Source organism: Microtus pennsylvanicus, chromosome 9, assembly GCF_037038515.1.
Source record: "Microtus pennsylvanicus isolate mMicPen1 chromosome 9, mMicPen1.hap1, whole genome shotgun sequence".
NCBI classification, from domain to species: domain Eukaryota; kingdom Metazoa; phylum Chordata; class Mammalia; order Rodentia; family Cricetidae; genus Microtus; species Microtus pennsylvanicus.
This window is the reverse complement of record NC_134587.1, coordinates 47458783-47484140: the sequence shown is the minus strand read 5'-3', so window position 1 is coordinate 47484140 and position 25358 is coordinate 47458783. Positions and strand designations below refer to the sequence as shown.

Here is a 25358-nt window from a genome sequence, read left to right as displayed (position 1 = left end):
AGGGACTACTCAGCTACCTGTCCGAGGTGGTGGAGGGGAGAACTAGAAGCGACTGACCCGGATGGAATGCAGCCTCATGTGGAGTGTTTGCCTGGCAAGCTCCAGTGACCGAGTTTAGTCCACATGACGGAGGGGATGGAGATTGACTGTTTCATTATTGGAGGTGGAGTGGCGTAGTAACAAGATCCAGCTCAGGGCCCTGACCTCAGGAGCTGGGCACGGAGGGAGGGGAAACATCCACACAAAATGCTCAACACAATTCCTAGCATGTAAGTTTCGTTATGGGAGCGGCTGCTCTGATGGCTGCCACCGCTGCCTCTGTGATCAGCGAGTCTATGATGGTCTGTTACGTATTAGACACTGTGCTGGGGACACCGCATGCTTCATTTCACAGGATGCTCTCATGACACAAGAAGCGGCTCATCTTCCATTCACACGGATGGGAAGTAGGTGTTGGCTCTGAACCAGCGCTGTCCCCAGAACCCAAGGTCTTTGATGTTACCTCGAACGGCTCACCCCAAATTTCTAGGTTCTAAGCACCGCAATGTTCCAAAGGAGAGTTAGGTGGGTGCCCAGCCTTCCTTACAGCAATGGGAAGGGAAGCAATTCTGACCCAATTGCCCAGACGTCAGGGCTGCCGAGCAGCTGTCTGCCACTAGGGGGCAGACGTATCTGCTCTGAAACAGGTCCGACAGGCCTGTCTTTGGGGCAGCGCTGGAGAAGTTAGGCAGATGAAATAAAATCTGTAACATATCCAGGTGGGACTTCCCCCAAGGGCCAAGCAAAGACAAGCCACGGCCAGCCCCCATTTCTTCTCAGACCCACATCAGGGCAGGAAGATTGGGGATTCAGGAGCCCCGTCCAGCGAATGGCAGCTGTGATAATGCATAAGGAGGAGGGGCTCCTGGGAGAGGTCAGAAGGCTAGCCATGAAGGAGACTGAGGCAAGCAGAGGGCAGGCTCTGTGGTGAGGAGGGATTTGGTGGGACCTGGGAGTGACCAGAGGGTAAGATGGTTTCCAGAAGGGTTTACGACGTGGACACCTGAACAGAGGGTGAAAGGACACGGAGAGAAGGAGCCCCAAGGCCAAATAGGTTTGGGGAAGTATGGAAGGCTCAGAAATTTTGCTTTGGGAAAATTTAATCCCAGCACTTGGGAGGCAGAGGCAGGCGGATCTCTGTGAGTTTGAGACCAGCCTGGTCTGCAGAGTGAGTTCCAGGACAGGCTCTAAAGCTACAGAGAAACCCTGTCTTGAAAAAACAAAAAGAAAAAAAGAAAGAAATTTTGCTTTGTCCCTGGGAATTCTGTGGAGAGATAGTAGGTGGCAGATGTGAAGGGGGAAGGCACAGGGTCAGGAGCTGAGGACAGAGGTCACAGAGTAAGAAGCAGGAAGAGGGGGAGGTGACAGCTGCCAGGAGCCTGCCGCACTCACCACTTTGTTCTCGTACAGCACCAGCCCGTAGTTGTGGGGCACCAGGCTGAAGCGGTTTCTCCACTTCTTATTGTCTTCCTGGTACTGGAAGAGGTTCCCAGAGAAGATGATGCGTTCATCCAGGGGCACCTGTGGGCGGGAAGTAAGAGTAAAGCCAAGAAGGAACAAGGGGTCCCAACAGCCATCAATGCGTGCATTTTGCCTCCTCTTAGGGTACCGCGTACACACACACACACACACACACACACACACACACACAAACCACCACCACCACCACCGCTGCCACCAAATCCCTGGCCTCATCAGGACCCCCAGGCCAGGCTACACCACATCCATTGCACAGATAAAGGCCTGAGGTCAGGGCAGTGTAGGAGCTCACTCAGGGTTCAAATGGGTTATGAGAGGAACCCAGCCTGGGCATTCAGTCAGAGCCAGGTCAGGCCTAGGGTTTCCCACTCTGTTCCGATCCAGGGGAGCCACCTGGGGGAAGGAACTGGGGAGCAGGCTGCTTCCCCTATCCACCACTACTTCTACTCCAGGGCACAGCATTCACCCAGCCGGGGGACACACCAATAGGTCAAAACCTCTGCCCAGCTCTAGGCCTCAATTCCCCTCAGAGCAATGAAGACTTGAACTTATATCCAGAGAACGTCCCAGCTCAGCCAGCGGGCCAGGTGTGGGTGGGGAAAGATGTTGGACCAGTGTCCAGGCAAACAGGTGACCTGTGTAGGCTGCAGGCGCTCAGACGAGGTGAGCATGGCTGCGGCATCTAGTTCCCTCGTCTGTAAATGGAGCGCTCAGCCAGCACCAGGCAGACAGCTCAGGCAGAGCACTCGGAAGCCAGCACAGCCACAGCCACATCAGGAGTCTCCTCCCGGCCTCTAGGCTCATTTGCATGTGGGACAGGGTATCTTCACCCAGCTGACTACAGAGATCAAGGAAGAAGGGAGGCACAGAAGCTACAATGCATTGTGGGACACAGGGAGACCTGGGGATCTCCATTTCTCGGCAAGTTCTGTTTATTCTGTGATAAATGTGGTACCAGTTACAAAACAGACCAAGTATTATATGTATCGACGGGAGAAATTATGACTTTGTGCCTACACCCTCAGGCCTCTTGCCCCTCCTTCTGTGTTCTTCCCTGGCTCCTTTCCCTAGCTCCCCCGCTCCCCGCTCCTGGGGTGGGGGGAAAGCTACACTCTTAAAAGGAGAGCCCATTGTGCTCGAACAATAGGACCTGAGACCAGTTTCCTGTCCAGAAGAAAATATTTACAGGAAAAAAATGGGTCTGCTCCCCTCCCCCACTTTGGCCCCCACTTGGTGGTCTATATTTAGACTTCTGAAACCCTGCCCTCCAATCCGTCCGTCTTTTCTAGGAAGAAAAGCCAGGGTTTTCCTAACACCCTCAGCTGGGTATCTAAAACCGGAAGGCCCTGGGATTAAGAACAGCCCCAGAGGGTCAGCTGGGCAGAGGCGCCAGAGCCATGAACGGAGGCTCTGCGCCCTATCACCAAGCACATCCCCGGATCTTGGGACATCTCACTGAGGCTGCCTGGCTGCTGGGTTAGATTTTGTTTTAAGAAGGTAAACTGAGGCCTGGCAGTGGTGGCGCACACGTTTAATCCCAGCACTCGGGAGGAGCAGAGGCAGGAGGATCTCTGTGAGTCTGAGGTTAGCCTGGTCTACAAGAGAGTTCCAGGTCAGGCTCCAAAGCTAGAGAAACCCTGTCTCGGAAAAAAAGAAGGTAAACTGAGGAAGAAAGCCTCTAACCCCAGATTCAAGAGGAAGGCAGAAGGCAGGGGACCAGAAGCTCAAGGTCATCCTTAGTTACAGCTGGAATCTGAAGCTAGCCTGGGCTACATGAAACCCTATCTCAATAGAAAAAATTAGGTTTTCTCAAATGGCAGAGTCCTGATTTGAGCAAAAGGCCCACAGGAAGATACAACATTCCAGATCCTACCAACAGAAGTCAGCCTTGCCACCTATCACCAGAGCCAGCGAAGTGGCTCCCCAGTCCCTCTGCCCCAGCGACCCTCAGAGCAGGAAGGGGGGTGAGGTTCCTCACCACCAAACAACTATTGATTACTTTGTTTGATTACTGGGGTGTATGTACCCCAGATTGGCCTTGAGCACCTGCTGCTCCTGTTTCAGCTCCTGAGTGCTGGGGTCACAGGTCCGGCGCCTCGCCCTGACCCATCTGCTCTTATGACTGCAATGATTGCTTCTTTAGAAAATGACTGTGATTAGTCTGGTGACTAATGCTATTTCCCTTCTGTTATCGTCACGACTTCACGTGGCAGTCAGTTCCACGAGCCATCAAAGAAAGCCACTGGCAATCGGGGACTGTGAACGTGTTCTGTTTGCCCTGCAGTGAGACACGGCTCTGTGAGTGTGAACAGCCAGACACACAGAGAAAAGCTTACCACAGCATCAGCCCCGCTCACCCTGGGCTCTCGAGAACAGCGCTGCCTGCACCTTTCGTCTGAGTTTGCTTTTGTTTTTGTTTTGAGACAGGGTCCTAGGATACAGCCCTCTTTGACCTGCTGCTTACCGCACAGTAGCCTAGGCTGGCTCATACCTCAGCTTCGCAAACACTGGGGTTACAGGCCTGTGTCACCACGCTGGACTCGCCTGTGACCTTGCACTCTAGATAAAGTAGTTTAGGCCCTGCTCACCTGGGCTGAATTCAAGTTTCCCTTTCCTGCCACACAGGTGCAGGTGCACACCTGCCAGAGCCAAGACCAGTCCACATCCTGACACATGTCAAGCAGCTGCCCTTTTTCTCCTCCCAGGGCAGGCTGCAGGTGGGGAGAAAGGGTCCTGGGTGCACTCTGCCTCCTGGGCCCAGCCCAGGTACTCTGAGCTAAACTTGGAATTTCGTACATCCCGATTCCCTCTGTCTGTCTGCCCCTTCTTACAGCCAACTCCTCCCCAGCACTCAGGGGAGGGAACAGCCTTCTCCAGATCAGCCAAGACTCAGGAGTCGACATCCACTGTACTGTAAATAGCTATTCACTGTCACGTGAGCTCTACTTACAGCCAAAGCATGCAGATTTAGCATGTAGATAGCATGTAGACCTAGCATGTAGACTTTAGCACCTGACTCTGCAGTCAGCAGAGTCTTCTATTATGGGATAATCTTTCTGTGCACTGTGAAGCTTTATCTCTGCCAAGACACCTTCCAATTAGTTTAATAAAGAGCTGAATGGCCAATCCTGGGCAGGAGAGGAATAGGCGGGACTTCCGGACAGAGAGAGGAACTCTGGATGAGTTCCCAGGAATGCCAGGACGCCAGTGAGACATTGAAGAAGTTGGATGTACAGTATAGAGGAGAGGTAACCAAACCATGTGGCAAAATGTAGATGAATAGAAACAGGTTTATTTAAGTTATAGGAGCTAGTTGGAAAGAGCCTAAGGCCAAGTTTTCATAATTTATAAGAAGTTTCCATGTCATTATTTGGGGTTCGGAACCAGGAAAATCCAAATCCAGTCAAAGCAAAGACTTCCCTTCAAAGAATCCTGGGGTAGCATCCCAGCCACATAGCTAGGCTCTGCCTCAAGCTGGGTAACTCAGCAGCCAAACCAACTGTTTCCTACCTGATCTCACCCAGCCCCGTCACCCCCAAGCCGATCACAGGGTCCCCACTGCAGACCACACTGACTCCCCAGGATAGGGCCAGGAAGCTTCCTCAGGGAACCCAATTCTAATGCTAGTAATAGGATAATGAATGACAAGTCCTACGGGAGGGAACCTAGGGCCTGTGGCTGGGGCAGTGTTAATGGATCTGTGATCTGTGGAGTGGGGACCTTGCCGCTTCCACTATGGAGGGTATGGAGGGGAGGAAGCAAGACCAGAGAGGCTTTGCCACATTTCTCTCTAAAGGGGAGTAACCTGAGCTATCAAGACTGCAGAATGGGGTGGGAGAGATGGCTCAGTGGTTAAGAGCACTGGCAGCTCTTCCAGAGGTCCTGAGTTCAATTCCCAGTACCCACATGGTGGCTCACAGCCATTTATAATAATAAGACCTGGTGCCCTCTTCTGGCATGCAGGGGTACATGCAGGCAGAACACTGTATAGGTAATTTTAAAAAGGCTAAGGAATGCAGCTGTGACAATGGAGAGGTTGCACTGGCGCGGGGTGGGGGGGTAGAACAGGTTGCACTGGCAGTGACAGGGTGAGAACAAGTTGCACTGGCAGTGGGGGGACAGGTTGCACTGGCAGTGGAGGGGGGAGAACAGGTTGCACTGGCAGTGGGGGGACAGGTTGCACTGGCAGTGGAGGGGGGAGAACAGGTTGCACTGGCAGTGGGGGGACAGGTTGCACTGGCAATGGAGGGGGAACAGGCTGCACTGGCAATGGAGGGGGAACAGGTTGCACTGGCAGTGGGGGGGTAGAACAGGTTGCACTGGCAGTGGAGGGGACAGGTTGCACTGGCAGTGGAGGGGACAGGTTGCACTGGCAGTGGGAGGGTGAGAACAGGTTGCACTGGCAATGGAGGGGGAACAGGTTGCACTGGCAATGGAGGGGGAACAGGTTGCACTGGCAGTGGGAGGGTGAGAACAAGTTGCACTGGCAGTGGAGGGGACAGGTTGCACTGGCAGTGGGGGGGACAGGTTGCACTGGCAGTGGGAGGGTGAGAACAGGTTGCACTGGCAGTGGGAGGGTGAGAACAGGTTGCACTGGCAGTGGAGGGGACAGGTTGCACTGGCAGTGGAGGGGACAGGTTGCACTGGCAGTGGGAGGGTGAGAACAAGTTGCACTGGCAGTGGAGGGGACAGGTTGCACTGGCAGTGGAGGGGACAGGTTGCACTGGCAGTGGGAGGGTGAGAACAGGTTGCACTGGCAGTGGGAGGGTGAGAACAGGTTGCACTGGCAATGGAGGGGACAGGTTGCACTGGCAGTGGGAGGGTGAGAACAGGTTGCACTGGCAGTGGGAGGGTGAGAACAGGTTGCACTGGCAATGGAGGGGACAGGTTGCACTGGCAGTGGGGGGGTGAGAACAGGTTGCACTGGCAGTGGGGGGGACAGGTTGCACTGGCAGTGGGGGGGTGAGAACAGGTTGCACTGGCAGTGGGGGGGACAGGTTGCACTGGCAGTGGGAGGGTGAGAACAGGTTGCACTGGCAGTGGGAGGGTGAGAACAGGTTGCACTGGCAGTGGGAGGGTGAGAACAGGTTGCACTGGCAGTGGAGGGGACAGGTTGCACTGGCAGTGGGAGGGTGAGAACAGGTTGCACTGGCAGTGGAGGGGACAGGTTGCACTGGCAGTGGAGGGGACAGGTTGCACTGGCAGTGGAGGGGACAGGTTGCACTGGCAGTGGGAGGGTGAGAACAGGTTGCACTGGCAGTGGAGGGGACAGGTTGCACTGGCAGTGGGAGGGTGAGAACAGGTTGCACTGGCAGTGGGGGGGACAGGTTGCACTGGCAGTGGGGGGTAGAACAGGTTGCACTGGCAGTGGGGGGTAGAACAGGTTGCACTGGCAGTGGGGGGTAGAACAGGTTGCACTGGCAGTGGGGGGGACAGGTTGCACTGGCAGTGGGGGGGAGGTTACCTCAGTCAGTGAAGCGCCCTTAGAGACCAGCCCAGCAACAAAGGGAAACTAAGGCCCAGAAAAGTCACATCAAAGGCCTCATAGGAGGAGGGGTGACAGAGCCCAGGCTGCACCCTCTCCGTGCCTCTCACCTTGCGCCAGAGCAGCTGCGCCTGCGGTGGCCCGGTGCCCTCGATCTCATGGCGCATGCTGTTGAAGAGGGAGACGCCATATTGGTCTTCATAGAAACGGAGGAACTCTCTCAGGATCTTCTCGGTTTTCTCTGAAAGGGAAGCACGCATGAGTGGCAGGTCACCGTGGACACCTAGGGAATCAAGCCTGCCAAGTCGCCATGAAGAACTGTTCATGCAAAGCACAGATGCCCTTTGACTAAGGCTGGCCACCGTAGCCCCTCACATGCTAGGCCAGGGCTTTGGTCGTGAGCCGTGTGCACAAGGTGGCTACCCGCTCCCGACAGGAAGTTGGTCAGTGGCCACACAGAGAGAAAGTAAGCCACACCTAACAGGCCTGTGAGAGGCTTGGCCTCACCAGTGACGGGTACCGAGTGAGACAGCCTGGGATCCCTTAGGGGGCTGCACGCTCCTTTTGATGCCTTGCTCGCACCTAGGACACTGTGCATGCGAGAGAGCACCAGCTAACTATGCAGTGGTGGGACTGACCAGCATAAACCAGTCTACCCAAGACAGAAAAAAGCCAGGCTATGGCGAAGTCACTGGGAGACCCTGTGAAGACTGTTGGAAAGTGATAGTCTCATACGCTGAACAGTCTCTGAGCAAGAATGATTCCTGGGGCTGCAGAGATGGCTCTGACGCTAAGGGCACAGACTGCTCTTCCAAAGGACCCGGGTTCAATTCCCAGCACCCACAAGGCAGCTCACGACTGTCTGTACCTCCAGTTCCAGGGGACCAGACACCCTCACAAAGACATACATGTTCATTTGAAAAGAAAAAATAAAGAATACTTCCTATTGGCGAAAAGGAACTGGTGAGGAAAAGGGGGAAGCTGCAAGCTCGGGCCTCCCAGTGCAGGGGCCGAGGGTCAGACAAGTCTCCTCACTTTCATACATGTGAGTCACTGACTCACGATTCAAATTCATCTTCCAAGTTAACCTTTTATTCTTCTTCCTTTGATACAGGAGGAGCTCACAGCCTAGGCTGGCCTCTAACTCTATACAGCCAAAGGTGACTTTGAACTCCTAACCCTCCAAACATGTGCCACCAAGCCCTACTTAAATGTCAGGGACCAAACCTTGAGATCCATGCGTGGTAGGTACACACTCAGCCAACTGAGCTACAGCCCAACCCTGTGAGCCAACAGCTTGCTGCTCCCAGCTGTTTACTTCTTTCTGGTGCCGAAGCAGTCTCTGAACAGAGAGGGTGAATCCATGGTCTCCAGAGGAGGCTCAGCAAGCAGCAGGTTCAGTACTGATCCTGCCTGGGTGTCACTCTTTATAGATGGGGAAACTGAGGCACCGAGAAAGCTCAGAAGAGCCTCATGGTCCTAAAAAGCTACAACTAAAATCTCAACCTGGGGTTTATGAAGCTCCCCCTTCTGGGCCTCAGTTTCCCCTTCACACTGAGAGGGCTAGAAGCAAAGTCAGACCAACCTGCCACCACCGACAATCTTGGACTGCAGTTCCAAAGACCTAGTCCTTCATCTGGGGACCCGTTGCCCATCTTAGGTCCCTGGAGTCAGCAGCCTAGGACAGTGCTTCCCCCTCTCAGTGGGTCTGTGAGGGGGTTCATGTCACAGCCACTTTAGAGAAGGAAGCTGAGACCCAGAGAGGTTCACACAGAGAGCGAATGACAGGACCCAGACAGGAGCTGGTGGCCAGGGAGAACCAGGGCTCATTCCACATGACCAACTCCGTCTCAGGCCTGCACCCCAGCCCTGTCTCAGGGACAGTAGAGGGGCGTGCGCTCAGCTCACTCACCGCTCCACAAAGCCTGCCTGCCACGCAGCCCTGTCCTGGACAGAGGCTGTAACTGTCTAGATTCTGATGGGGGACGGAGGGAAGAAGGGATGAGGACTGTGTTTGGCGTGCCTGTTTTGTGAAAACCCACAGAGCAATAGCCCTTAGAGACCGTGGGAATTGTCCTGGAGATAATAAGGCAGGGGAAGGGTGAGGGTCGGGGATGACCATGGGCTTGTCACCCCACAGCCACTGCTGATATAGAGCTAACCCCCGGGTGGACACAGTTTCATGAGAGCTGGGCAGGTGGGGCCACCGCTGTTCCAGGTAAGGGAAGAGGAGGCTTAGGAGTCCACTGTCCTTGGCCAAGTTCTGCCCTAACTCCCTGCAGGCAGTGAGAGTCCTTAGAGCTTCAGCCACAACTCCGAGGAACAGTCACCCCCAAATAGAGAATTAACTCAAGAACAGCAAATGTGTACCTAATGCCTGGCCAGGCTCAAGGGAAGCTGCCGTATTTAAATAAATAAATAAACAAACAAATAAATAAATATGCTTGAATCGGGACCTGTACAGCAACTCTCAGCTGCCAGGCTGGTGTCTAGTCTGAGAAGGGCTGCGCTCCAAAGCTGGCCTGTGGAGGAAGCAGAAAGAGGAGAGCTGGGCCAGGCAAAGGCCCAGTCATGTCCCGTCATCCCATCGGGGTGTCTGAGACCAGGACAGACAGGCTGTGCAATGAAAGAAGCTTCTGGGACTGGAGAGATAGCTCAGTGGTTAAGAGCTATCACTGACTGTTCTTCAAGAGGTCCTGAGTTCAATTCCCAGCAACCACATGGTGGCTCACATCTGTAATGAGATCTCTTGCCCTCTTCTGGCCCGCAGACATTCATGAAGCACTCATATACATAAAATACATAAATAAATTAATTTTTTTAAAAAGATAAGTTTCTAGAGCCCCTGAAAGAGGACATGTCAGAAAGGCCTGCAACCAGGACAAAGGGGAAGCCAGGTCAGCAGGAGGCTGGAGTTCAACTCCCTAGGCCAAGACACTGACAGTCATGAGCTTACACAAGCTGGGCTGGGGCAGCCAGGACAGCCCAAGGGCCTGAGATGGAAGTCACTCAATCTTTTCATACAAAGGTGAACATAAGTCACCCAAGGTAGATAGAACCACAGCTCAGGAAAGGAAGTGAGAAGCCTAGGGAAGGAGAAGTCATGGGAGCCAAAGGAAAAAGTGGAGAAAAGGGCAGAAATGGTTGGGGGTGGGGCATGTCTCCACCAAATGAGGTGAGAAAAGATACTCACGTATCCAAGAACAGAGTGCCAGGCAGGGGACCCCCGTCGTACCCGACTGCAATCCTTGACTCTTTGCTACTTGACCTCAGGAACCAAAGCAAACTTGACCCAAATCTGGCAAACCCTGGCAAGCTGATCCACAACCAACCAACACATGAGGAGGCCGGGTGCCTTGCTAGGTATCTGCTCTCAGTTCTGGAGCAGATAGGATGGGATGGGCCGGCAGCTAGTGTTACACATCTCACATGGGAGGTGGGCGAGAGCTGCCTGTCCCTTACTGGACCACACAGTGGGTGCTTGACTAAGGGAAGGGACCTAGGACCAATGGCCAAGTGGTCATTGAGCAAAAACAAGAATGGCGCTGGGGGCTCAGCAACAGGGCCCAGGAGTGGTGCCAGGCCAGTGGCAGGAAGTGGTCTGTGAGTTCGCACCCCAGGAAGAGCTGGAGAAAAGCAACAGTGGTGGACGGAACCCAATCAGTTGGGAAAGAACGAGCACGTGCTTGGTACTAAGGAAGTGACCCTATAACACAAAATAAGGATCTGGGATCTTCAGGGGGCAAAGCGAACCCCAAAGATCAGCAGTGCACTATGGGGTTCTAACCTGGACTTAAGACTCACAGAGCCACACAGGAGAAGACCTGAGTTGGCACGGTGGGCCTGGCACAGACCTTACCTTCCTGCCACTGGGCTCTGCGACCCCAGTCTGGGCAGTCCCCTTTTGGGACCCTTCACAGTGTCCACCCTGTAAATGCTACTTAGCACCGATAGTGTCTAACTATGTACTCCAGACTGGCCTGGAACTCACTATGTAGCCCAGGCTGGCCTGGAATTCATAGCTGTTCTCCTGAGTACTGGGATTATAAACCGGAGCCGTCATAGCCACTGTTTTTCTCACCCATTGCGGGCAGCTAGCTCCAGCAGCTAGCTCCAGAGGGCGGCAGAGGGTTCCATGACTCAACACCCAGCCTAGGACACGCAGGAGGTACCCAGAGCTGGGGGAGGCCGGGCAGACCTCTCTCCACACCTGGCCACATCAGCTCTTCCAATCTCTCCATGGCCTCTGGAGACACTCCAATGCATAGGTTTGGGGTGGACACCAAATGGGGTTTCCGAGGCCAAGGCTCACCACCCTGAGGAGTGTCAAGGGCTGGCTAGATCACACAGAAGATGGAGACAGTTAGGATCTGAGTAGGCTCCAACCATGGTCCACAAAACCTCAGAGGGCAGTGGGGAGGCAGGCCATGGCCCCACCTGATGAAAGGGCCAACCTCAGGGGCCCTGGGCCAGACTGGAAGTGAGCAGGATAGCTACAGATGCCTGGGTGAGGCTGTCTGTGGGTGTAGGCTGGCCTCACCCACCCAGGTTGCATATTTTCATGGGCCCTCGCCCCGGGTGCACTGACTCAGCCCAGATGCTGCTGCCTGAGGAGCTGCAGGGACCATGGAAACTGAAAGGCGCACCCTCCAGCTTTCTGGCGAGAGGGAGGCATGGGGGCCACTCAGTTCTCAGTCCCTCACGTTCTTCATAGAAGCCAAGCATCGCATCACAGAGCCCCGTCTCAGGGCCAGACAGGATGTGAATAGGCCAGGTTATGGTGTGCACATGGCAGGTTATGGACAGTGACTGCATACGCAGTCCGAGGCACCAAAACACCAGTCTTCATTGTACAGTGCTCAGCTATGGGGGTGAGAGGTGGGCAGAACTACTCATTACCAGGTACAACTTCTATAGCTTAAAAAAATCCATTAAAGATTTTTTTTTCTAAAAAAGAAAGGAAGAAAAGAAAAGCAACGACCAGACAAAGTAAGAGTTAAAGAAGCGGGGCTTATGTGTCTTCTGTACACCCAGGTTCCCCTACCAGCACCCAACCTGGGCTGGGTGTCCCATCTCTGTTCCCAGGGCCAGCAATATCCCCTGATGTGGGTTCACCTCACACAGAAGCTGGGCTGCCTGACTCTGCCCAACACACAGATTTTTCTGCCGGTCCCAGAGAAACATGTTGCATATAAATTCTCACTTATAATGGGAGACGCAGGGGAAGACCATTCCATGGTAAGTCAACAAAACCAAGCTAGGCCCCATATGGGCAATCCCAGGGCCTGCATGGTTCTCTGTCATCCTGAGGACATCTGGGAAATCCAGAGCTGTGTCAGGAAGCCTCGGGGCACCCCACCTAGAAGGCAGGGTACACCCCACCAAGCTCTGAAAAGGCCAGTTCCCAGGACATGAGTCTAGAACAAAGTGTTTTCTCTCTCTCTCTCTCTCTCTCTCTCTCTCTCTCTCTCTCTCTCTCTCTCTCTCTCTCTCTGTGTGTGTGTGTGTGTGTGTGTGTGTGTGTGTGTGTTTCGAAGAGCTCAATCATAAGCAAGTCAGTTGGGTAAGGGGTCTTGATGCAGCTGGATACACTCTCCTGAAGTGCTCAAGGGTGACTCAGAGAGGTCCCTCACCAGCCAGCCAGCCCTCCTGCTTCTGCACCCAGAATTCCCAGAACTCCCTAGGTGTGCCCTCTGAGAACTCAGCACAGGCTTCTCAGCCCTGTGCTCCTGAGGCTCAGAGGCACAGCCTAGAGCAAAGAGAAGAGGCATTTCAGGAGGAGGGATTAGAGCTGTTCATATGAGTGAAGAGGCTTTCACCAAGTAGCCCAGGCTGACCTCAGACTTGAGACAATTCTCCTGCCAGAGCTTCCCTAGTACTGGCATTACAGAGCTCTCCCACCGTACCTAGTTAAAAGTGGGAATTCTGTTTTGTTTTTGGATGCTGGGGACTGGACCTAGGGCTTCACGCATGCCGGGTGAGCATCCTACCAGTGCATTCTACCAGTGCACTACATCCCAGGCCATCGGGAAGTTGGCTTTGACTCTTACTTTCCCCAGAGCCTGTCCAGAGTCCCCCACCCCCAGTGGCCTCCACACAGTGTCTTTAGGGGGCCCTAGCCTCACTCTCCAGGCCTTACCCGGGCCCAAGAGGAAGCAGAGCAAGCTTAACTGACCCCATCTGACAGATGAGAACATTTAGGCTCAGAAAGGCAAAGTGACTTTCCCAAGGTCATAATGTGTGGGTGTCAGAGCAAAGAGACTAGTCTGGCTCTCCACCTCCCTACCTGCTCCCATGTAGTCAAGGCTGGCACAGCCCTTCCTACCTCCTGGACACCCCTTCCCTGGCTGACCCTCCTTGGGCTGAAATGGCAAGTAGGTCTCGGGTGACCTAAGGTCTTAGTGCAAACCTCAGCAGTGTCCGTCTGGCCTTGGGAGCAGACCAAGATGCTGCCCTCAGCATCTCCTCTAAGTTGCCAGTGACTCAACAGATCAGGAGCTGACTCCAGCCACCAGGGACTGAGACACGACCCACAACAAGGGCTTGCAGTGACAGGCTCTGGGTTCAAGTCCCAGTTCTGCCCCCTACCGGCTGTGTGGCCTTAGCCAAGGCACTTTCTCTCTGTGCGTCTGTTGCCCTCTCTTCAAGATGGCATATCAGCACCACCTGACTAGGCGATAAGGAAATCAGTGAACCAATGGGCATAAGACACTCGGCCCTGACAGGGACAGTGCACATGACCGATACCACCGGCAGCTCAGTGGCCGGAAGAATGCTGCTGATCTCTGATTTTCCAAAGTGACAATTTTAGGGATCACGCTACTTCCTGAGTAGATAGCAGGAGCCGCCAAGAACAAGGGCCCCAGGGTGTCTTGAAGTCCCTGAAGTCTTGGGGAGCTGGGCCAATCCCGCAGGTTAAGCTGAGTATGGGGAAAGGAGAGAGGGGTCCCTGCAGGAAGAGTTTGTGAGCCCCCAGCATGCTGCACCCCCGTGGAAGGCCTACATAATCTCTGTCACAGGTACACGGACTCCACTGTGAGACCTTTCACACAGGGAGCACAGTGAACTGAGAGCCCCTCCCACACCCATGAAAGAGTAGCCAAAGCAAGAGCTAAGCCCAGGTCCAAGACCCAGGGGCCTGAGACTGAATCCCCTTCCAGATGATGACATCAGGACAGAAAGGCAATCTCCAGCCATGATGGTGGCCGGCCTCATGTGGACACAGGGACTTCACACAAGCCCTGCCCTGGTTTGGACTCAGCTATGGGCACTGAGCCAGGCTCATCCTGGTCTGGCTGGTCCCTCCAGCGAGCTTGTGGAACAAGCCTTACCATCATGCCCGGCCCAGTTTCAGGGTTTCATGGGGACTGAAACCTAGCAGGTGACAGCACCTGCAGGGTGGGGCAGACTCAGAACTGGCCTGCCTGGTTCTAGGAGCTCTGGGGAGGGCTCCAGATAGGGAGGTGGGGGAAGCCGCTAGGATGATGACCCACCCACCCCAGAAACTAAGGGCTGAGGTAGAGTGGAGGCAGGGACTCAGGTTCCCTATGTCCCGAAGTCAAATACGAGAAACTATGTCATCTAACTGGCACAGCCAGGAGAACTGAGGCCCAGAGAGGTAGTCACATACTCCTGAGTCACACAGCACAGTTTGACAAATGAGGATTGGACTGCCAGGTCTCAGGGTGTCACCTAAAAGCTTCCGGTGAATTCTCACTCCCCACACTCTCCAGCAGCTACCCACTTAGGGTTCCTCGGCACCCGGGATGATGTGCATGTAGCCCAGGCTGGACTCAAATTTGTTATGCAGCCAAGAGTGACTGAATTTCTGAGCCCTCTGCCTCCACCTCCCAAGTTCTAGGGTTGAATGCGCGAGTTGCCACTCCTATCTAAAAATATGAGTATTATTTTTTCTTGTAGCATTGAAGATCAAACTTGGGACCTCCCACATGCAAGGAAAACACTGCCAACTCGCATGCTGTTTCTTGCATTGACCTTACTTCATCAATGCACTGAGAGGTCAAGTGAGTTCTCTGAGAGCACACAGCATATAAACAATGGGGGGGTGAGGTTAAAGGAGGGGGCAGAAAAGTAAGTAGGGACCACACTGGAGGGATGGCTCAGCTGATAAAATGCCCAACATGCAACCACAAGGACCTGAGTTTGTATGCCCAGCACCCATAAAAAAGTCCAGGCATAGCACCCCAGTTCTCTAACCCCAGTACTGGAGGTGGAGAAGAGAAGAGCAGGTCCGTGGCACTGAGACAAGCAGGTCCCGAGAGTTTATTGGCTGCCGTCCTAACTGATCCAAGGACTCCAGGTGAGACCCTGTCCCAAAGCGAACGTGGAAGACACCCATGTCAACTTCCAACCTCAACACCCACTTACAAATACCTATATAGGTATCCAAACACACACATTCAGACACATACACACACATGAACACACACTGTACACACACACACACACACACACACACACACACATATATATGTATGTACATACATAAATGACACAGACTCGGAACAGGAAATCCAAGTTTGGGAAAATACACTTCACACCACCATAGAAACAGTCAGCCTCTGGGGTGGATACGGCAGCCTGTGGGTGGCCCCATCAGGAGGACTGAGGAGGGATCCTGCTTGGGACCAGTGATCAGGTAGGAGTTGGGAGAAAGGATAATGGCAGGCTCCACCATCCAGCAGGTGGGAGTGGGCAGGGCCCATGAGAAGAGCCGGGACCAGGAGGACAGGGGGACCAGGAGGACAGGATCCTGCAGAGGCAGAACCAGGAGAGACAGTGTGACAGCTGATGGTGCACCAGTCAGGCTTATCCAGAGAGGCCTCCAAGGGTAACTGTGAGCTGCCTTGGGTCAGTCAACAGGCCAGCTCACCTCAGCTCAGCCTGCACCACCTGCCAGCCCCCTCGACTGAGTCACGACCCTCTTATACCAACTATTCCTGACTCCCTCTGCTCCTTCCCAGACCAGGAGCCAGTAGGGCTCACAAACCTAAGGCTCCCTCTGCCCTCGGGGATAAAGGCGTGGCTCCTCTTACAAGTACCTGAGTATTCTAAAACCTGAACACACACACACACACACTGCGCTGATGCTTCAGCTCCCTCCTTCCCCAAACCATCTCTTCCTTTGGAAATCCCCAGGATGGGCGGGCGCTCCCCACTTATCCACGCTAGACTTCTCATAAGCTCCACACCGACCTTAGTGTGTAAGAGAGGTTCTTGCAGAAGCCGGAGCCTCAGAGGCTCCTGAGGATGAAGGAACACATCCAACACAGTCCTTCTTTGTTAGGAAAGTGGATGTCACATGATCTTTCCCTCCCTTCTCCCTGCAGGTGTCCTGAAGGGACCTTCAGCTGAGTTCGCCTCGGAGACCAGGGACTAACATGAAAACCCTCTTCCCATGAGCACAGCTCCACAGCGTGCCTGCTGCGGGCTGGGGACACCGGGTGTCCAGGGACCATGCTTCATTGGACTCTGCCATCGCACTGAGAACTGACTGAGGACCTATAGAGGTGTCTGTTAGCCACAGGCAGATGGTTAGGGATCCAGTGCAGTGGTAGAGTGCCTGCCTATCATACACAAGGCCCTGGGTTCAACCCCCAGCACTACCAAGAAAAAAGCACCAGGCTGACTGGGGACCAATCACTTCTTACGAAGGTCACAGGGTCTGACACCAAATCCTGACCTGCCAGAGCCTAGGAGCATCACTGCCACTGGAGAAACAGAGGCTGCAAGGTCTGAGACTTGTCCACCGGGCCAGCAGGACCTGGACTCGGAGGACTGTGGCAATATCCTGAGGATCAGGTGACTTGCTTTGTTAAGGATGAGCCCCAGGAGACCTAAAGCTCCCCATCGGCTCTGACAGCACCTCCCCATGTCCTGACATGCCGCAGCCCATCAGCTGGTAGCAATGAATGGAATCCAAGGCAGAGGTTCTCAGCCATGCTTCCCTGCCCAGCCCCTGGTGTGGCTGTGTCCCACTGACACCAAGTGCGCCCCCACTCTGCACTCTCCCCCACGATACGCGCTTTGGCAGAACACCCTTCCTTGACTCCCAGACCCAAAATCTCATTAGCCGTCCTTGCCCTCTCCCCACCACTAAGGCTCTCTGGTTCTCCATTTGCATATAATTATAATAATCAGTGCATGAGCTAATGCATCCCACAGTTGCCCAGAGCCCGCACTGAGGCACCTCTTAAGTACGGCATCAATATTTGTCACATGACTTCATTTAACCCCATCAGGACAAACTGTTAAAGCAACTCTCTGCACGAGGGCTCCAAGGTTCAGAGTCTGGGTGACCTGCCCAACATTACACAGGAGAGCGAAACCAGGCATGATGTCACAGACCCCCTGCCACCCCAAATGGCAATGGAGAAATCTAAGACATGATGGGTTCTATTGCTAATAGTCAAGGCTTCAAGAGGGCAGCACTGACCGAATCCCGCCCGGCCACATTCCCTTGTGAGCAGGCCACTGGGGCTCTGGGAAGGCTGACCTTTGAACAGGTGGGGAACAGGTCAGGAAATTAGGGAGCAGATCTTCAGGCTCTCTCCACCCTGGTTCCCCAGAACTCAGCCTGGCCTCTGCCCTCTCTCCCTGGTCCGTCAAGCAGTCCTGTAACCCCGGAGGGAAAGGTCATCTAGTTTCAGATGCCAAGAAGGCCACCTGCACAGGGAAGGGTTCTGAAGGCCCCGGAGGGCTGGGTCTCCTTATCCCGAGACAGGCTGGGAGTAGTCAGCTGGGACTTTTGCACAGAGCCGCCTCGCAAACCTCTCAGTTAGCAAATATTTAACTAGAACTCAACCACAACAGGTCTGGTGAAGGGTAAATGTTGAGACAGGAGGGCCTGAGGGGTGGAGAAGGTAGCCGGGTGGAGACCTGGGGAAACGTCTGGGGGTGGGGGGAGCACCCGAAACCTCCCTTCGCATCCTCCACTGAGTCGGGGAAAATCAGTTCCCATCTGGACACAAACAGGAGAAACAAAGGCCTTCTCATCTCTTCCCAGCTCCACCCACCTGCCTGGCTTCAGCTCTGTGCACGCAGCCTCCGGCTGGCAGCCCATTCTAGGAGACCAGGACACTGACATCCCTGCGCTTGGGGAGCACACAGAGACAGGGGGCCCAGGACTCCAGCAACATCCCCAACCCAGAGCAGGACCAGCCTGTCTACACCTACTGCAGGCCTGCCACAGGACTGGCATCATGCCCACCCTCCAACAACCTCTCTCTATCTCCAGGGATACTCTAGGAATCTAATGAAGGAGATGGACTGTCAATGAAAAACCACAATAGGGCTGGAGAGATAGCTCAATGGTTAAGAGCACTTGCTGGTTTTGCAGGAGACCTGGGTTTTATTTCCAGCAACTTCATGGTGGCTCACAACTGGCTGTAAACTCTAATTCCAGAAGATCAATCACCCTCTTCTGGCCTCCACAGGCATCAGGCATGCATGTGGCATATATACATGCAAACATTTGTGCACATAAAATAAATATAAATCAAATTTTAGCCAAAATAAACAACAACAAAAAACCCTACACTGATGGCCGGCTCAGCAGGTAAAGACGCCTAGAGCCAAGCCTCATGACCTCAGCTCAATCCCGGGACCCCACAGGGTAGAAAGAAAGAATAGTTCCCACAGGTTAGCCTCGACACACACACAATGTGTAGAAGCAGCCACACTGACTAGAAACCCAGGGAGGGCAAGTGACACAGCCTGCAGTGTCCAGGGGAAACCTAGCCCCTGGCAAGGGGAAGTAGGGAGCTGAGTCCAGCGGACAATACAGGAAACACAAGCCGGTCTTCAGACACACAGGAAGCAGGAATCTGTTTGCTCTACCCCTTGTAGGCCAAGGGCTCTCCGTGAAACAGCAAGGTGCCCATGCAGCAGGCTTAGGTGACGTTTTCTTTTCTTTTCTTTTTTTTTTTTTGGTGTTTTTCGAGACAGGGTTTCTCCGTAGCTTTGGAGCCTGTCCTGGCACTAGCTCTTGTAGACCAGGCTGGCCTCGAACTCACAGAGATCCGCCTACCTCTGCCTCCCGAGTGCTGGGATTAAAGGCGTGCGCCACCACCGCCCGGCTTAGGTGACGTTTTCAAACAAGCCCACCCCTCGCTGGCTCTAGTACATGCTTCCTTCTTTCTGAACCTCAGTTTCCCTTGCTGTACATCTGAGGGAGCAGCCCTCACCTCATCAGGTGTCAGAAGATTAAATGAAATAAGTAACTCCGCAAAGGCTTTCAAGCCGGAGTTGACATCACCAATGGCAGCAACCAAAGGGTTGAAAGAAATTCATTTATCAGCCCGGCACTAATAGTCACATGATGAGAGACAGGAAGGCAGCCTGTCAGTAAACAGCAACTACCCGGCCATTCTACAGAGCAATAAAGAAATGGGAAACTCGGGGCTGGAGAGATGGCTTGGCGGCTTAAGGGCATTGGCTGCTATTCTAGAGGACCTGGGTTCAATTCCCAGCACCCACATGACAGCTCACAGCTGTCTGTAATTCCAGTTTTAGGGGATCCGACATCCTCACACAGAATATATAAGGCAAAACACCAGTATATGTTAAATAAATAAGTCTTTTAGAAAGAAAGGAAGGAAGAAAGGAAGGAAGGAAGAAGGAAAGAGAGAGAGAGAGAGAGAGAGAGAGAGAGAGAGAGAGAGAGAGAGAAAGAAAGAAAGAAAGAAAGAAAGAAAGAAAGAAAGAAAGAAAGAAAGAGGAAACTTGCTAGGCACAGTGGCACACGTCCTTAGTCCCAGCACTTGGGAGGCAGAAGCAGATGGATCTCTATGAGTTCAAGGCCAGCCTGATCTAGTGAGTTCCAGGACAGCCACAGTTACAGAGAGACCTTGTCAAAAGAAAGAAAGAAAGAAATGAAGGGAGGGAGGGAGAGAGGGAAGAAGGAAGGAACCATGACATGTCTCAGATCTATTTTTCTAGGCCCTGGACACTCAAAGGTTTAATTAATCAGAAAGGGAAGTGGACCCGAATGACAGCCAGCAGACCTCACCAGACCGCAGCCTGGTTCCACAGCACTATGGATGGGGGTGTCACCCCATTCCCCCTGCCCCACCTCACACCCCACACCTCCCAACACAGCATCAGCCACCAGACATGCTGGGTTATCACCCCAGAGACAGCACCAGCTGGGAATCCAAGATCCTCAAGAGCTTGATTATCTATCTGTCAGCAGCTCACGCGTGTTCCGGGCTAACTTCTTGTCTGTTTACCTTCCCGTGTCTCTGCAAGCTCTTCCCATAGGCAGCTGAAAGAAGACGGGAAGGCTCAGGCACAGTCTAGAGGGAGGTACTCGGGTGGCACCATGCCATCGGCAACCACAGAGCTGGAAAATCCCCTGGGAACCAGATTCTGGGCTTGCTGCAGTTGCGGCCTGACCAAGCAGAGGCTGGTTTGCATGGAACCCGCAGACAGCACACAGGACCTCAGTGAGGACTCTGACTGCATCCAATGCCTAGAACAGGGCAGGTGTCCTGCAGAGAGGACACTCCCGAACACCAGAGAGAGGCAAGCAGAAGCTGAAGATCCTGTCCCAGACAGGTAAGCAGGAACAGTATGAACACAGACCACAGACCCAGCTCTGCCGCTGGCTCAATATTTCTGAGCCTCAATCTCTTTCCATAAAATGAGCATTGAAAATAGCCCAGCTAGGCAGGAGGTGGTGGTGGACGCCTTTATTCCCAGCACTCAAGAGGCAGAGACAGGTGGATCTCTGTGAGTTCGAGGCCAGCCTGGTCTACAGAGCAAGTGCCAGGACAGGCTCCAAAGCTACTGTCTCCAAAACAAAAAACAAAACAAAAAAAAACTTAAAAAAAAGAAAGAAAAGAGCCCAGCCATGCCAGGTGGTGGTGGTATACTCCTTTACCTGCAGCACTCTGGAAGCAGAGGCAGGAGGATCTCTGTGAGTCTGAGGCCATCCTGATCTACATAGTTAGCTCCAGAACAGCCAGGGTTATGTAGAGAGACCCTGCCCCCAAAAAAAACATCCCCCCAAAAACAACGTAATTTAGGGTCTAGAGTGATGGCTCTGCAGTTCAGAGCACTGGTTGCTCTTGCAGAGGACCTGGGTTCAATTCCCAACACCCGTATGGTAGCTCATGAACATCTGTAACTCCAGTTCTAGGCGGTCCAATGTATGTCCTTCTGACCTCCTCAGACATCAAGCACACATGATGTTCATACACGCATGCAGGCAAAACACTCACACATAAAATAAATAGTTATAAAAGTAAAGAAGTCTGCCAGGCATGGTGGCACATGCCTTTGATTCCAGCACTGGGGAGGCAGAGGCAGATGAATCTCTGTGAGTTCAAGACCAGCTTGGTCTATATATTGATTTATGAGACAGCCAGAGTTACATACAGAGACACCCTGTCTCAAAAAAAGTAAAAAAATAATTTAAAAAAAAAAAGGACTTACCTAAGCTAGATGTGGTGGTGGCAGGACAATTGTAAATACAAGGTCAGCCTGGGCTACATAACAAAACCCTGTCTCAACAGCACCCAATAAGATGTGCCAGGAACACCTGATATCCTGTCTGCCTGATAGGAAGGATCCAATAATAATAATAATAATAAATAATACAAGTGTCATTCTAATAGGAATTAATAAATAGAAGGCACCAGTTACTTCAGCCCAGCCCCAGCAGAGAAGGCTGAGCAGGAACCAAGCCCTTACCATGTATTTGCTGGGTGCCCATGGTGCCCTCAATGCCCACAGTGCTACTGTCCTTTTACTAAATCCAGGTCAAGCTTCTTCCCAAGCTGCCAGGAAATGCCAGACCCCTCCCTGCCCACCCACCCATCCCACACACACAGGCGCTGCAAATGCAAAGGCTGTTATCTGCAGCTTCCAGATCCCAAGGTCCTGACAGCAAGCAGACAGTGTGAAGACATGACAGAAATGCTGCTCTCTCCGAGCCAGGGAGGAAGACATAGGAACCAGGGGACAAGAAGATGAGCCAAGCTGCTCACGGGCTTGCAGCCAAGCTGACAGAAACAACCCCAGAGAAAAGACATCTGTATCAATGGAAGTTTAAGGCTAGCCTGAGCTACATAAGACCCTGTCTCAAAATAAAATGAATAAATAAAACAAACAAGTGGGGGCTGGTAAGTTAGGGCAGGGCCTCTCAGCACCTTAGGGTGGAACTCAGAATAAGTTTGATTAGGGTTAAGTGGTCCTTGGGCCTGCCATTGTAGTGGGAAGGGACATTCATTGTCTTCTGTCACAACTGGGAGGCTCTGGGACCTTAAGGGTCTAGCAGGGTGGCCAGCTCCTTCACTGGACACAAAAAGGAGCTGACGTCACGTCATCCAGCAACAGACAGACTGGGGGCTACGGCCCACAGCCTGGCATCATCTCCCATGCTGCCTGGTGCTGGGGAGACAGTGAACCTGTCCCCACTTACTTCCAGAGACACCTGTCTTCCAAGGCACATGGAATGCTGAGCCTGTCAGCTGAGCATAGCAATCTCATGAGATACCAATGGCGGGGGGAGGGGGAGAGTCACACAAACACCTGGAATGGATAAGGAATGGATGGCTGGCCTCAAGCCACAGCGACCTCCTGCTTCAGCACCCAGTGCTAGGATCACAGTCATGCACCAGCAGCCCCAGTACAACCTGGCTGTACTATTATTCGTATTACCGTTGTGTGTACATGACGTATGTATGTGTACATGATGTGTATGTGAGGAATGCATGTGCCACAGAACAAGTTTGAAGACCAGAGGACAACTCTGTAGAAATCACTTTCTTCTTTCATCCTTTGTTTGAGACAGGATCTCTGAATGTAGCTCAGGCTGTCCTGGAGCTCACTCTGTAGACCAGACTAGCCTTGAACTCACAGAGATCCACCTGCCTCTGCCTCCCAAGTGCTGGGATTAAAGGTGTGTGCCACCACACTTGGCTCCCCTTCCATGTTTATGTGAGATTCGGGGATCAAACTCGGGCCGCCAGACTTGCAGAGCAAGCTCCTTTAACTGCTAAGCCATCTGAAGTGTGTGCTTATTCGTCCTCTGACTGTGTGTGGTCACACTAGAGCTCCCCAATTCACTCTCCCAGAAACCCTAAGACACAGAAAGACAATTGAGTTTTCCCAGAAAGCTTAACTCTGTCTCTTGGACAGCCCCGGCCCAGCCTCGGGCTAGATTAACAGGGGACTTGATGGTACTGCCTAAAAGGTAGGGCCTTGTCTGCACAGGGCCAGGTCTGCAGTTTGTTAGGTCAATCCCAGGTCATACATCAATGATCCGATTGTCCAGGGCTCCTGCGCCTGCAGCACCTGGGAAACTGCAGCAGACCAGATCTGCAAGCAGTGCCTCCCCAATGCTCTGAAAGCCTGGGGTCCACAGACGCTCATCTGGGCAAGCACACCCCTCCACTTGCTCAGCCCCAGGATATGTGGTAGCACTTTGCAAAACAACTCTCCAGACTCTCAAGGGTCCTGCACACAGAGTTGCTGCTGTGGCTGTTGCTGGGGCTATGGCTGTGACCAGCAAGAACACACAACCTCCTTCAAGGTTTTCCTTTACCAGACTTGGGACCTCATCTCCTCCTCCATCCTTCCTTCAGGTCCTATCTCAGAGGCCCCTTCTCCCAAGAGCCTCAGGGGCTCAGGCAGTGGAGACCAAGGTGTCTATTTTCCAGTGTCCACTGTGTGCCATACAGAACACCTCTCATGAACTCACAGGACTACAAGGGGTAGCTAATAACCATGCCCACGTCAGACAGATAAAATCTCTTTCTAGAATCTTCCTCACTGCTCTCCAGACCCTGCCCTGTCCTTGCAACTTCCCTTTGGCTCTTGTCATACAGAATTGTCCTCCCAAAATAAACCAACAGGGTCACAGTACTCTTTTTTTTTTTTTTTTTTTTTTTTTTTTTTTTTTTGGTTTTTCAAGACAGGGTTTTTCTGTGGCTTTGGAGCCTGTCCTGGAACTAGCTCTTGTAGACCAGGCTGGTCTCGAACTCACAGAGATCCGCCTGCCTCTGCCTCCCGAGTGCTGGGATTAAAGGCGTGCGCACCACCATCGCCCGGCTCACAGTACTCTTTTTAATTTGATACGTTCACTGCTTTAAAAAAAAAATCAGGAAAAGAGCTGGGTGTGGTGAAAGACACCTTTAATCCAAGCACTCAGGAGGCAGAGGCGGGGGTGGGGGTCTCTGAGTTCAAGGACAGCATGGTCTACACAGAATGAGTTCCAGGACAGCCAGGACTACAGAGAAACCCTGTCTGGGGTGGTAGAGGTAGGCAATTACACATTCCCTTTTCCTGGCTACATAGTATACCATTGGATAACACACCTATTGCTACACTGTTTTCATAACTACATATTATACCATGGGATAACACCTATTGCTACAGTGTTCCACTCGCCTGTTTCAGTGCCCTGCTGTACCATTTGGTTACATGCTAAGCTAGTCTAACTCTCCCTTAAGGTGGCTGCATAGGTTTAACCTAGGCAGGGCTGATTCTCTTTCCTCTAAACCTGTGGGTGTGTGGACCACCAATCTCTTCAGGCCACCACTTCCCGCCTGGCCTTTAAAAGTCCCGCGGCTTCAGCCACAGTAGCTTACCACTTGGAATCTTTCCTCCTAGGGACACAAGTTCCCAGCTCCCCCAGCACACTGAGAGGCCAGCAACAGGACCCCAAGCACCACACCTCTCTGAGACAGGTACAAGGACTGAAGTCACCAAGCAAGTCAAAGTACTTGCCGCAGACCTGAACTCAGGGAACCCCAGGCCACCAGGAAGTTGTTTCATCTCTGACAGGAGAGCAAATGACAATGATTATTCCATGGGACAGAAGCAAGCTCTCACAGAAAGGTGTCAACATCACAGCAGCCAACTGAACAGGTCTCTGCAATGGCAGGACCTAGGTATTTGGGCTTGGCAGCCACCAGCTTAATGCCAAGCACACAGGAGTCTCTCAGTCTCCACACACTTCTGAACCTATTATATCCCAAGAATGGGGCTGAGAGTCCACCTGGCCCCTACCTGTCACACTAAGGATTCAACCAAGACCAGAGATTGAGGTCAGGAGCCCAGGAAAGGACAGCCAGATCAAGAACAAATCCCTGGCCTTACCCTCCAGAACAAGAACAAGAACAAAGACCTGAACACTAGTGAGTCACACTACGGGGAATACACGCAGAGAGGAAGGAAGCCCTGGGTAGTAGATGCACGCACCTTATGTCTGTGGCCTCAGACAAAGCAGGCCCAGACCACTCCTTCCAAGAGGACAGAGACAAAGGCCATGGTCTCCAGCACCTGCCTACAGCACCCCAAATCCACACCCACACATACTTGTGCACCC

General features: G+C 53.0%; 1 protein-coding gene across 1 annotated transcript in view; it reads right to left on the bottom strand.

Moving 5' to 3' along the window:
- Window positions 1–25358, bottom strand: part of Niban2 (niban apoptosis regulator 2) — a 51527-nt gene that overhangs the window by 13442 nt on the left and 12727 nt on the right. The window contains exons 2-3 of the mRNA XM_075985895.1: window positions 7114–7244; window positions 1432–1560 (exon numbers count right to left, since the gene is read on the bottom strand). Of these exons, the coding sequence (XP_075842010.1) occupies window positions 1432–1560; window positions 7114–7244 (260 nt within the window). The remainder of the gene's footprint in view (window positions 1–1431; window positions 1561–7113; window positions 7245–25358) is intronic.